This window comes from Paroedura picta, chromosome 8 (assembly GCF_049243985.1).
Source record: "Paroedura picta isolate Pp20150507F chromosome 8, Ppicta_v3.0, whole genome shotgun sequence".
Classification (NCBI taxonomy): Eukaryota; Metazoa; Chordata; class Lepidosauria; order Squamata; family Gekkonidae; genus Paroedura; species Paroedura picta.
Window position 1 is genome coordinate 33,329,429 of NC_135376.1, and position 14,774 is coordinate 33,344,202.

Sequence of the window (14,774 nt, forward strand, 5' to 3'; positions counted from 1 at the left end):
GTCAGAAAAATTATTTCAGGGGCTCCTCCATTGTCAAAAGGCTGAAGAAGGCTGCCTTACCAGGTATTATTTGCTGGTTTATTATTCACCCTCTGCCTATGTGTGGACTAGAAAATTCCCATTTCATTGTGTCTGAATAAGTGTGCATGCACACAAAAGTTTACACCTTGAATAAAGCTTAGTTGGTCTTAAGAGATGCCACTGGACTCAAACTTTCTTCAGCAATTTGAACAGACCTTCAGAGGTCTGTTGAACAGACAGAAAAACACCCCATGACCCACTGTGGGTGGGTTCAGGAGATGATTCAGCTCCTGAACATGTAGTAGTAGTATTCTTTATTACGGTCATAGACCAGCAAAATCAAAACAATTTCACAGTTACATAAATAATATGGCTAAAACACAGTTTTACTCCTAAAATAGCATTATGTTAAACACTTAGACTATGAGTCTGCTAAAATATAAATTACAATTAAATGGAAATATAGGAAATTGTTCTAAATGCTCTCAGGGTCTGTTAAGTTTTAGTCAACTTCCACCGCCTTTTCATGGCTGCAGCACAAAACCTGGCGACATGAAGGAGAAGCTCTCTTATAGATCAGCCACCTGCCATGCAAGGTTGCATGGGGACACACTCTCAACCATACCTCCCTCACAGGTTTATAGTGAGGATAAAATAGGGGACAGGAGAACAATGCAGCGTTGGGTCCCCATTGAGAAGAACAACTGTATATGGCATTTCTTATAAACTGAATTTTTAATTACATTAAAACTAGAGGCAAAGCCTGTTGCACCCAGGATTATGAGCGCTAGTACATACACACTCACTGTAACCTTCCTGGGTTCTGGTCCTCCCCCCCCACACACACACACACACTTGATCATGAGATCCAGTGTGGGGAAGTGGTTAAAGAATAGAAGACTCTCATCTCAAGAATTGGCTTGATTTCTGATTCCTCCTCCATATGCAGACAGATAGGTTGCCAACTTCCAGGTGGGTGCCTGAAAACCTTCAGGAAGATGAAAGAGAGAAACACAGAATGAAAGAGAGAAAGAAAGAAGGAGGAGGGAAGGAAGGCATCAGCTATCTTGGAGAAAACAGGTGTTTTGGAGGAGCACTAGCCCTCCTACCCCCACCCCAATATAACACTATCTACACAGGTCACCACAAGGGTTGAGCACTCCAGTGTGCTTTGGCTGCTTCAGTGAACACTGACACCCAAGGTGGCCAGTGCCACACTGTGGAAAGGAGGGGCAGCACCAGCTAGCATGGTGCTGTCCCTCCCCTCCATGCTGCGGTGCTGGCTGCCTCAGTTGTTGGTGCTCACTGAAGTGTGCTGGAGCACTCAACCCTAGTCACCAATGTGCCCACCTTTCCATCAAACCCCAAATCTCTGAAAGACCAGGCCAAGCCGAGAAGGTTGTGTGGGGGCTGCCCATTCCCCCCAACTTCTCTCAAGGGCCAATTTGGGTGGGAAGACTGCTGGATATCCACAGACCCTCTGAAGAGAGGGAGAGCGGGGAAAGCAAAGAGCACTCTGATGGTCAGCTGCAGAGCCATAGGAAGGTGTTGCGAGCCCAAATCCTGAAGGCCTTGACAGAAGTTCCCAGCTTCACCTGAGCCTCAGCTAGATGGGAGCTTAGGCCACCCAGATATTCAACAGGCAGAGAGCTCTGACCAGCAGGAGGGAATGGAGCTGCAGACAAACCAGGGCTTAGATTCCAAAGTTGTTGCAGGAGCTCCCCATTCCTCTGCCCAGCCTCCAGCTGCAGCTTCCTACCTTGTCAGCTCACCTGAGCCAATAAGCAATTCCTTGTCAGCTCACCGGGCTCACCTGAGCCAATTTAGCAACTATGTGCTGGAAGAGCACTCCAGTCTAAAAGGCACCACACCATGTCAACAAGACAGTTACTGACTGAAGAAGATTGAGTCATCACAGAGTAAGTACTGAAAGGCTGCTGACATCCTATATTAACTTGAGGTTAGGAGGCCTAGGTTGTGAATGCAACTTGTGACCTGCTCCTTCTGCTGATGTTTTTTGATGGCCTGAAGGAACCCTTGACTCACTAGGCTGAGTAAAGATGTTAATTACATTCTGTCTGTCCCCTGGCATTCTGTTTTTGAAATACTGAATCTCTCAGCCTCCAGTCAGAATCCAGGGTTTCTGCCATGTGGTTTGTAACTGATTTCTGTGATTGATGTCTGAGGCTGTCTAATCTGCCTGACCTGTGATGTTTTCCAGTTTCTGTTCCAGTTCACACCTCGCTGAATTCTCCAACTTGTGTTTTATGGCTTGAGCTTCCCACAACATAGATGTGCTGAGATCCCTTTGCCTCCCTGTGCCTAGCACCTAAATTATAGAAATATTTCGTCTTCCTTTGAAACCGGAGTCATCATTTTCCCATGGGAGGGAAGGGGATGAGCCTGTGTTTTATATATGTGAATCCTTGCTTGTACCCTTCGTTCTGCCTATGTTCCTGCCAGATGTCTTTGCTTGAGAATAAAGACACTTTCCAAAATAGTTTTCTTGCCTACAAGTCTAGAGAACTTGACACCTCCCTAGCAGTTTGTGTTTATGTCCTTCCAGCAGAGAGCTGTATCCTGAATAGCAAAGGAGGCAGTTGGCTTTCCTCCCTTGCCTGGGAGAAATGGGAAGAGGCTGAGAATGGAGCAACATACCATCTACAAGGTCTTTCCGAGAAGCCAGCTCCTCTTCTACCCAGCAAGTAGCAGAAAGAGGACAGTTAAGCCCCATGATTGATCCTCATTGGAAGACTGATTTTGCCCTATTGGTGGCATACCCCCAGAGATGGTCAATCAGGGAATGAGTTGTGTGCATGCAATTTGAACTGATTGGTCTTCATTGGCAGAGTGCTGTCTCCCTATTGGTAGTATACCCCTGGAAGGAGCAATCTGGTAGGGAGTGAGTTGTCTCCATGCAATTTGAATTGATTGTCACTCACTGGCATAGTGCTTTCTGCTTATTGGTGATATACCACCAAGAAGTGCCAATCAGGTAGGTCTACAGGCAACTTCATGTTATACATGAATCACCCTGAGCCTTAGGGGAGGGTGGTATATAAATGTAATAAACAAACAAATAAATATGTTTTGTTATAGTGATTAGGATACATCATTGGTCATATAGTAAAATAATCCTTACAAAGGGCTATTAGATCTTTCACCAGTATAATAATGATTAACAAACCAGTGTCTGAACTGGGATTTGTAACTTTTATATATATAATTACTAAAATAGATTAATGTCATGCATGTAAAGGGTAGAAGAGGAAGAAACATCCTTCGTTAGATCATGGAGAAATATCAACCCCTTCCACAATTTGTTCATAATATTAACAAAGGTTTGCTACTGTACATTCTACTGTGAAGTGTTGTAAGCATGAGAAGACCTTGAGACCAAGAATTTTAAATAAATAGGAGGAGCATGGAAAAATTAGGTGGAGAGAGAGCATAACGAATGAGACAAGTGTATAATAGAGTGAGAAGATTGCTAGCTTTGGGTTGGGAAACCCCTGGAAATTTTGGGGGCAGAGTCTGGAGAAGGTGGGCCTTGGGGATGGGAGCATCCTAGGCAGTGTACAATAACAGGATTCACCATCCAAAGCAGCTACTTTCTCTAGGGGAAACTGATCATTTTTCTGGAGATAGTTGTAATAGCAGAAGATCTCCAGACCCCAGCTGGAGGAAGGTAACCCTAAAAGAGAGAAAAGGTTCATTTTATCTTGCTGCAATTCCCTGACAAACACTTTGCAAGATCTGATAGAGCTGAGTTCAACTCGATAGGAGTTTTCTAAAGATCTCTTCAAAAGTTTAAAATGGCAGTTTCTAAAAAAGAAATAAAACAGATTGAAATAGTCTGACAGACTGCTACACAATGACAACCCCTGAAAAGCTTGCAAATAGGCAATGTATGTTCCAGTCTGAGCTCATTTACTTTTATGCCATAGTCCTGATTGCTCAAGGAACACCAAGTTGTACGTAGCATCACTTTACTTACAACTTGTTATTTTCTCTTATTTTACATAGCATATATCTTTAAACCGTTCCTGTGGAGCGGATTAAATCATCGGTTAAGGGCACCTAAGGTGGGCCCTGTCCGTGATGAGGAAGGGTGCCGATAGGCCCCTTCCTCATGACTGACAATTGGAGGGCCCAAGCGCCTGCCGATTGGCCACTCCGATTGTCAGTCTGGCGGCAAGGGACCAATCGCGAGCCACGTGTAGCGCAGCTCGTGATTGGTCCCTTGCCGCTGGACTGACCAGCGCCTCCCGATCTGCCCCCCCAACTCACCCGCATCCAGCCGACCGATGCCATTTTCTTGCCACCTGCCCGCCCGCACACGACGCTTGCTGCCTGCCCGCCCGCAGACAAGGAGCCGCTGCCACCCCAAGACGTGACCGGCCTGCCTTGCCAATGCCCCACGCGCCTCCCTACCACCTGCAGCCACGCCTCAGCCTCCTGCCACAACCACGACAGTGCCCGACCCGGCGCCACCTTCCCTCGTGGCACTGGCCCCTCCGACAGCTGCACCAGCACCGCACCCGCCTTCGCCCGGAGATAGGACCTTGCTGCCGCCCCGCAAAGCCTCCAGGTGCTGCCGGCCACTGCCGCGCCTGCAATGGCGGGCCCGCCCCCAATGGCGCTGGCCATGGCAACGGGGCATCCACCGCCTCTGCCAAGAGTGGCTGGCGCCGGGACAGGCCGCAGCCACAACGCCGGAGCCGCCGCCACAAGGAAATCCAGCCTATGTGCCGCTGCTGAGCATGCTCCACAGCCTTTGACGTCTCAGGTAGGGCCCGCCCCGGCAAGACACCTACAGGAGCCGCCAGCCGACGCGGGAGGGTCTCGCCCCGGGCCATCCACAGCCTACGGTCCATGCCCGCCCACCTCCAGGCCGCACAGCCACCCCCCCAATTCCATTGCCACACTAGCACCCGCTGTATTTAAACTACAGCGGGCTTAATTACTAGTGTGTATATATATATATATATATATATATATATATATATATATATATATATATATATATATATATATATATATATATATATATATATATATATATATATATATATATATATATATATATATATAATTTGGGGGCAGTTCTAGAATAAATGTCTATGAATCCCGAGAAGAGCAACGTATCTTTTACAATTATAGTATTCTAGTGAGGCTGATTAAAACATCACAGTAGCTTGCGCATGTAATCACATCACTCCAAGGTATTACTATTACTATGCTGGAAATGAATTGAAATTAAAAGATGAAACTAACCCAATGACAATATGCACCACCAGCCACTTTCTTTTCCAAACACATGGAATATAACATAATAGGCTTACATATGTGTAGCACAGCACCAGAACAATACATGCTTTTACAAAAAGGCACATGAGTAGTCTACACTGTGTTTGGAGATGCTCTGCTAAGAATAATCTACATATCAGAATGCATTTTGGTCAGTCTGGACATACTATATGATTATCAGTCAGGGAGAACCTGGGCTCAAGAGGAGCTAATGTCTGTGACTGTTACGATCCAGAAACCTCGTGGGATTCACAGAATGGCAGTGATGCATGTCTTTCAATGAATCTTATTAACTACAGTCTAGATTGATGTTTGACTTTGGAAACTGCACATAATTTGCATATTTTACAAATTTCATGGCTCTTTCCAAAGTGCTTCCTTTGCATTTATTTGAAAACCAATGAAACCTTAAGCAATTTTATTTTATAAGAAACCCACCTACAAAAGGCATTTTGCAAAACTGTCTGACAGTTGTATGGTTTATGGATTCTATGAAACTCTGATAAAAAGAAGAAAACAGTTGGTGTTATGCAAATAAGTGGAATTTCTTGATAAATATGACCTGACCTCAAGATATTGGGTACATATAACATAGAATGCAGATGACAGCGACTGTGTTAGAACAAATATTGAGTCCAGTAGCACATTCAAGACCAACAAAGTTTTTTTTCAAGGTAGGAGGTTTCGTGTGCATGCACACTTCTTCAGATACAAGGTGCTATTATGGTATCCAGGCAATGTGCAGAACTGGATCAATTGTTGTTGCTGCCTTGTTGAAGATGTGGCAAAAATCTTAAGAACCAGAATTTGAAGCACTGAAAGCATCTATTTTCCTCCTGTCTTCTTTCTTCTGGGTCCAGCTTTCACATCCATAGCTTGTTATGGGGAAGACAATGGCATTGACTAGCCGGCATTTTGTATTAAGGCTGATATCCTTATCTTTCCATATTCAGTTCATGCTTAACATTGCGTTCCAGCCCAGTGTTATGAACTGTTTGATTTCACAGCTGCATCTACCACTTTGATTCTCATATATGCATTGCACCAACGAGGCCAAACAAATGAAAGCCATATAGGAAAAGGGAGCCTGCTGTCCCCTTTCCCACAACAGAACTCACTAAATCAGCGCTGCTTTCCATTCTGCCTATTTGACCATGCCCTTTTAGCTAACAGCTCTCCTTTAGCCAATTTTGTAAAGCAGCTTCAGTGGTATTGCCAAGAACTCCCGTATATTAATGACAGCAGTCTCTAACTCTCCTGCCTCACCACAGACACAAAGAAAGCTTACATAGCTGTATTATGCATGGGCTGGAACACCTGTGCTGGTGGTGTCAGGATCTTGAGGGGAAATCCCTGATTATGCACAACCATGATGCCAGCATGGGCGTGGCCTGGCACAGGCCCACAGAAGGCCCACGTTACGGGAACGTGGGATCTTCCACGGTCTGAGAGATACCACGGGCGTTGGTGGGGGCTTGAGTGGCTTGGTGCCATGTGTAACTGACAGTGCCAGGCCTTTTGGCCCAGGCCTGTTCCAACCTTATGGTGTCCCTGCAGGGACACGGCATGCCCCTGCGAGCTCCATGGAGCTGCGGAGCCAGCCAGGGCATCCCCCTGCCCCACCATGGTAGGAGAGCAGCATGCCTCTCTCCACCAGTGTGCAGTGGGGGCCCAGCCCCGCCCTACTCCCCCCTGGCCACTGCCACTGCCAGGCAGCATTCCAGGCTTCCCAGCACTGGCACAAAGCACATGTGTGTGCGCTACACCGGGGCATTCACATACGCTGGGGGAGCCCCACCCCGGGCATACATGGGAAATGGTGGGGTGCCCCACTTGCCACAATGGCACGGCGGCTGCCCGGTGTAGCAGCCACCATGCATAATGGGTCATAGTTAAATATCAAAACAGTAATGCATGTTGTGTAAGAAAACACTCCTTCACCTTTGCCAATTTGTCCCCCAAAACACCATTTTACAGCAATGCAGTTGGGTAGATCAGAAGGTTACACAACTGATATCTCTTAAGATAAATATTCCTCCCCCACACCCTTGTTGAAATTCCTCTCCAATACATTCCAAAGCTTGTCAGGACTGAGAGAAAAGTGATCAAAATTTACCTTACAGTCATTTCATAGCTTAATACCTGCTCTGAATTCATAAAAATAAAAACACAATCATTCTGCTACCTAGGGAAAAGAATAAATTAAATTCTATAATGTCTATAAATTACCAAAGTCCATCTTAGTTCTATATCTTAAAATTATGTTGTTCATACTATAGCAAAAGGGATCTGGACAACCATGTACAGGTGAATTCTGCTGTGCACAAATCTACAGTTTCATCAAACATCGCTATCTGTACAGTGTTGCTTGTTAATTCCCATAAGGGAACAGACAAAGGAAGCATCATGCCAAATTGATTTATCTGTCCATTAAGGGCAATGAAAATGTACTGCACTCTGTTAAAAATTCTTTTTGAGCACACAAAGAAACCAAAATAGAGCACAACCTATATTTGTTGCCTCATATGCTCTCATCCTATGCATACATCTATCCCATTTGGACCCTTAATCAGTCACAAGAAGAACTAAAACTTTAGAATCCCCATGGGTCCCAGGTTGCTCTGGCAGGCATAAAAGACAGCTGCTCCAAACAAGCAGAATTTAGACAATGTAATGAGGAAGAGTGGATGATGTGGAATCAGAGACAATCACTGATAGTTTCCTAATAGAAATGGACAGCAGGAGGGGATGCTCTAGTTGTTTGTAAGCAATAAGCCACATTGTTCTAATAATTCTTTTCCTCACTTGCCTCTATGATGTTCCAATTATGAGGCTACCAAGCCTATAGATGAGTGTTGAGCTTCTTTACTTAAACATACATTGTGCTTGGTTTATTTCCTCAGCTTTATTTTTCCCCTCCCCCGATTATTATTACAGTAATAATTGCTTTAAATAGCATTCTCAGCATGCAATATTTTTATCCATTTTGAAAAATGTGGACCATATGTTAATACAGAAAGTGCAAAGATTATTGCAGAACTGACAATATTTTCTTCCACTACCCAAGAAACAGTCGTTATCTCTGAAGAAATAGCATTATACCAACCTTGCCATCCAGGTTTACACACTGGCTTGACTTCAACTTGCACTAAGACATCTTCAGTTGCACGTTTTTGCCCGCAATCAAGAGCAGTTACCATTATCTCATACTGGTGCTGCTTGTCATAACTCAGTTTTTCAGTATTTCTAATGTTACCTGCAAAACAGGATAGTAAGCAACAATCGATTTAAGATACTATGCCAACACACTTGCCATAGTAAAAATCTCTAATAGTGTGCCTGTAGGATTCAAATAAGCCACTGCAAAAAGAAAGGGGTGTTAGAGAACTAGCTTGATGTAGTGGTTAGGAGTGCATACTTTTAATTTGACGAGCCTGGTTTGATTCTGCTCTCCCCCAAATGCAACCAGCTGGGTGACCTTGGGCTCGCCCAGCACTGATAAAACTGTTCTGACTGAGCAGTAATATCAGGGCTATCAGCCTCACCTACCTCACAGTGGGTCTGTTGTGGGGAGAGGAAAGGGAAGGTGACTGTAAGCTGCTTTGAGACTCTTTCGGGTAGAGAAAAGTGGCATATAAGAACCATCCTTCTTTTTCAAATGGAGGGCAATATAAAGTGAAGGGAAAGAAATTACCTCCTCAATAATTTCTTATTAGGGATGCCAAGCCCTTCATTATAACAAGAGACTTCCAGGTCTCCCACCACATTGCTCACCAGAGTGAGGCCTGGTGCACTGATGTAGTACCAGTGCTGCTACATCAATTCCAACTGTTACCAACCTCCAGATGGGGTTTGGAGATACAAAATTAGAACTGATAGCCAGGTGACGGAGATCAGTTCACCTGTAGAAAATAGCTGCTTTGAAAGGTGGACTCTATGGCATTATACCCCATTGCTCAATTCAGATATGTGCAAAACGATTGGCATGTGTGATTCTGAGGGATGGATCCTGAATTAGGCATCAAAATTGGCAGGTAGTTCAGTTTTATGCAGAACCAGAGTTTAATTATTGTTTTTTTTTTCCTCTGCAGAGTTGACTTACCTTGAGAGTTTCTTATTTGATCTTGAGTACAATAAATCTGGACTGGACCACTATGTATGCAAAACAGGGCAGTTCAAAACACTGTCCCAGAACAAAGAAACAGAGTTGTCATAAACCCCACACTGGATCACAGTTTATGGAATACTTTTCCTGTTACCATTCACCTGGTGCCAAACCTGATGACTAATCAGCACAAGACTAAATTGTTTTATTTATTTATTTACCCAGGGATTCTTATATGCAGACATCCATTTTACATATTTTTAAACACTCCTGTGGAGCGGATTAAATAAAGGGTTAAATGGGAGGAGATAGGGTGGGCTCTGTCTGGGATAAAAAGTCGGAGGGCCCAGTCAGGAGCTGCTTTGCAGCTCCTGATTGGGCCCTCCAAGTGTCACTCAAGGGCCAAGCAGCCAATGGGGAGCCACGGCTCCCCATTGGCTGCTTGGCCCAGCCTTGCCTGGGCCGGCTGGGGAGTCGCCACTCAGAGGAAGAAGCCTTCCCCAGCGGTAAGTCCTCCGGCCAGCTTTCCCTCACCCAGGGAGCCTTCTGCTGGGCTCTGGGCCCAGCAGAAGGCCACAAAGCCCGCTCCCGCCATCCCGATTCTTCTGCCGGGCCCTGGGGCAGCTCACCTGCCCCTGGGTAGGGTTGTGCGATTCGGCCACTTCGGCGGCCATTCCCTCCAGGCACTGCCAGCACCGCACCGCGGGGGGGGGGGAGGGTGGTGCCAGCAGCAGCATGACAGCGGGCGCAACCACGCAGGTGCAGAATTCTCGCTGGCTGCGCCTGGCGGGAACGGCCGCTTTAGCGGCCGAATTGCACAACACTACCCCTGGGCCCACCAGAAGGCCACTAAGCCTGCCGCCTCCTTCCTGAGCCTTCTGCTGGGCCCTGGAGCAGCCTCGCCTACTCCTGGGCCTGACCGTAGGCCACAAAGCCCACCGCCCCCATCCGGAGCCTTCTGCCGGGCCCTGGGGCAGCCAAGCCTGCCCCTGGGCCCGGCAGAAGGCCGCAAAGTCCCCTTTCAGGCCGCCTACCTTACTCTGTCCCTGCCTTCCTCCTAGCATTCCCTTTATCCTTCCCTGCCTCCCAGCATTCCCTTTGTCCTTCCCTTCCTCCCAGCATTCCCTTTCTTCCTCCCTCCCTCCCTTCCTCCCATCTGTCTCTTTCTCACTACCTGTTTCTCTCCCTCTTCTTCTGTCTCTCTCTTCCTCCCTTTCTTTCTGTCTTTCTCTCTGTCTCTCTTTCTCCCTTTCCTCCTTCCTTCGCCCCATCACTTCACCCACCCACCATGCTAGGGCCCGCTGTATTTTGGCCACAGCGGGCTTAATATCTAGTAGAGAGCCAGTTTGGTGTAGTGGTTAGGAGTGCGGACTTCTAATCTGGCATGCCAGGTTCGATTCTGCGCTCCCCCACATGCAGCCAGCTGGGTGACCTTGGGCTCGCCACGGCACTGATAAAACTATTCTGACCGAGCAGTGATATCAGGGCTCTCTCAGCCTCACCCACCCCACAGGGTGTCTGTTGTGGGGAGAGGAATGGGAAGACGACTGTAAGCCGCTTTGAGCCTCCTTCGGGTAGGGAAAAGTGGCATATAAGAACCAACTCTTCTTCTTCTTCTTCTTCTAGTACATTAAATATGATGCTAATGTTGGAACGGAAGATTCTGGAATCCACATTGGTCCAAAGAAAGATATAAAAAATCAATGATTTCTGGGATGCTTTGAAGTCTTCCGAAATAAAAAAATGGATCTCCAAACCACAGTGATCCGTGCCCCTTGAGAAATGGCAGTTTTGAAACGTGGCCTGTATGGCTCTACACCCCCCCTCCCGAGATCTCTTCAATCCTTAAATCCAAGGTTCTTCATGCTCTACTTCCAAATCTCCAAGGATTTCCCAATCCAGAGCTGGCAACCCTAATGAGTGTTTTTTTAAATTAATGACACAAATCAATGAACAAGCTTTTGAGATAACTGTACATCTGACTGGATCTTTTTCTTTCTTTTTTTTAAATGAAGGGTAGGAAAAGCAGATATTTCATTCCATAATTGTCTGCTCCTAATTTGAGAGTCATACAAACTTACCTATGAAAGCACAGGACAGGGCTGGTATCAGACACACCTAGCCATTTGAGAAGAAAATGGACAGAACATTGCCAACCTCCTTGTTACCATAAAAACTGGGGTTGTGTCTTCCTAACACCCAACAGAACTCACAGTTGCCTTAAAAGTCTGGCTGTGTGGATAGGAAAATCTGAGAGGCAAATGATTTCAGTGGAGCAATATCCCTCCTTCACTTTAACTGTGTGAAGCCAAATGTGGAAAGTGAGCAATTAGCAATGCACAAAGAGATGTTTTAAACTTCCTAGACTGCTTCCTAGACTGTATGGAGTCCAAATGAAAATTATTCCTTAAAAGTATTGTTCTAAAAATAATACATTTCCCATGAGGCAGAGTCAGAAAGTTGTAGCTTTCTGATGTGAACCCATTTGTATTTTACCCTAGTTGGGCCTTATGTATGATGACTGTTACAAGACTTGTGTTTGCAAACAAGTCTTCAAAAGAAAGGGAATTGTTTTTTTATTTTATTTATTACTGCGATTTCTTGACTGACCACCTTCCCTGGGGAAGCCTACTTGGGATGGTTTCCTGGATAGTCACTATTACAATAATTCATAAATACAATTGCAAACTTAAATGGACGGGGAATGGTGGAGGACAGGAGGGACTGGAGTATCATTGTCCATGGGGTCGCGATGGGTTGGACACGACTTTGCACCTAACAACAACAATACAATAATTCATTTAAAAATAAATTAGCTAAAATCTGTTAAAACCTTGGGAAAACGATGATCTTTATTTAGCGGTACTATTGTAATTTTCTGTTTGTATATATAAATGTTACCTCTGCGTAAAAATGTCTAAAGAACTTCAAATAACTTTCCTTTGACATTGTGTGGTTGAACTGGAAAAGTGAATTGGTACTTTTTAAAAACCGCTTTGGCAAATCCGATAAGCTTTTTAAAATGACGCTATTGTGGAATCTGCTGGAAAACAAAATTTTGCAGCAACAAAATCAACCTGACAGAAGCATAAATGTGACAAATCACCTGTCTTGGTAAAAAAACAAATAGCAGCATTCACAAGAAAAGGTGGGAAAGCATAGTTTACTTCCACTATCCTGAGGGATAGGGAGCCTTCTCATTCTAAAGCATTCTGGGTAATTAATGAGTTCAGCATTTTAATTCAGGCCGTTCTTGCTGAATGACAGTTCCTTCTCTACCTGAACCTTGGAAAGTATAATATCTAATTCACATTATTTGCTCTAACAGATTAAAGCTTTCTGTAGCCAAGGAGAGTTTAATTTTTCTCATATCCTGAAGCTGTGCTCGTTTTAAATGGGTATTCATATTATATTCTGTATATCCTATAGCCTGACTAAAGTGGATTACATGACTAAAGTATTTCGCTCAGAATATTGAACCATTTGCTACTTGAACCTCTCTAATAATTACGTTGAGTCTTCAAGCCAAATATATGAAGACAAGCTTATTGGCTCCCATCTCATTTTTTATTAAAAAAATAAGCAGTATAAAGATTATAACTGTAAAGACCTTCTGAAAACCTTACTTATTATCAGTAATGCCAGTATAAACTATGGTAGGTCAACATCTCCGATGGAAATAACAGCTCAGATACTACAGATAGGGTAAACTGACAATTTGCAGGGCTAACTGAAACAATATACCTGATTTGGAGGTTAGTGTATCCTATGGCTATCCCATAGGCTTTTCAAGGAAAGAGATAGAGGTGGTTTGCCATTGCCTGTCTCTGTACTTCCCTGGTAGCCCCCTATCCAAGTACTAACTAGTGCCAACTGCTTACGTTCCAAGATCTGGCAAGACTGGGCTAGAAATCCAAGAATGCAGATCATTTATATGATTTTCCCATTAATTCTATGACTTCCATTGATTCCATGATTTTTCCACTTTAATTTTAAAGGTTCTCTCCTCTACCTTGTTTAACATCTTTGTGCCTTCTTGCTCTGTTAGTCAGGAGGTTCAGACTTGGGTGGCACAAATATACAGATGGGTAATTGCTCAGACTCTTTATGGGTAATTGCTCGGACTCACCTCCAGACAACTTCACCAGATGCCTGGAAGCAGTGACAGAGTGGCTCAAGCAGAATTGCCTGAAACTTAACCTTCCAAAGACAGAGGTCCTGTGGCTGGGTAGGAAGGGACCAAATGAGTTAGCATGCTTGCCCAGTCTGGATGGAGTATGACTTACAGTTGCAAGCTCAGCCAGAAACCTGGGCATGATGTTTGGCACCTCCCTATCTATAGAGGTGCAGGTCACCAAAGTAGCATGGTTGGCATTCTACCACCTATGGCAAGCCAAGATACTAGCATCCTACTTGCCCCCAGAACACCTAGCCACATTCATCCATGCTAGATGGTCATCTTTAGGCTAGATTTCTGTAACTCACTCTATGCAATTTCTAGAGTCCTCACTTGAACATCATGGGTGAGTACATATTTGACCTGTGCTCTGATAGCTGCATTGGTTACCGGTTGAATTCCAAATCAGGTTTAAGGTATTGGTTCTTACCCATAAGGACATTCATGGTCAGGAGCCTACATATCTGAGAGACTGTCTTTCATTCTATTCCCTCCACAAACACCAGTTGGTGGTCCCTGGCCCCAAAGAAGTATGCTTGACCTTAACCAGGACCAGAACATTTTCCATCTTGGCCCTCATTTGGTGGAACAAGCTCCTGGAAGACATCTGGGCCCTGTCGGGACTGCAAGGAGGAGCTCTTCTACCAGGCTTTTCACTGGGGCCAGTAAAACAATCAAATGTGCCCTCCCTACTGGAAAGAGGTCCCCTGAATACACTCTAGTTCTGGAAGAACTATCATTAACTGGGACTGCTGATACTGCTAGCTGGTACTAAGACCTAATTTCCAAACTATTGCTGCTAAATTATTTTAACTGTTTTAATTGAATCAATGAATTCTCAAATTAGGCGATTTCTTTTAAAATATTTTTGCTCAATTCTGGATATGCCCTGGGTTTGAGAGTCCTTAATGTGATAGTTATGGCTCGCACCATTTCACTGATGTGCTACCTGCACAGGGGCAAACTTAAGTTATGTTCATCATATAATAAACTTCTGTAAAGCAGAACTCAAAGTAGAACTATATAAGTTTAAAGCAGACTCAAGACTCATATAAATAACCAGATTTAAAACACCTCTCGCCGCGTCAGGCCGCTGCCCCAGGGAGCCCCCGGCAGTTGCGCGGAGCAGCCTGACGGCGGCCTGACGCAGCAAGAGGTGCG

The 14,774-nt window shown here is 44.9% G+C and overlaps 1 protein-coding gene across 2 annotated transcripts in view; it reads right to left on the reverse strand.

Moving 5' to 3' along the window:
* The window catches only part of CLSTN2 (calsyntenin 2), a 429,057-nt gene that overhangs the window by 105,827 nt on the left and 308,456 nt on the right, over positions 1 to 14,774 (reverse strand). For both annotated transcript variants that reach the window (XM_077348948.1, XM_077348949.1), the window contains exon 5: positions 8,438 to 8,587. In XM_077348948.1, coding sequence (XP_077205063.1) covers positions 8,438 to 8,587 — 150 coding nt within the window. The remainder of the gene's footprint in view (positions 1 to 8,437; positions 8,588 to 14,774) is intronic.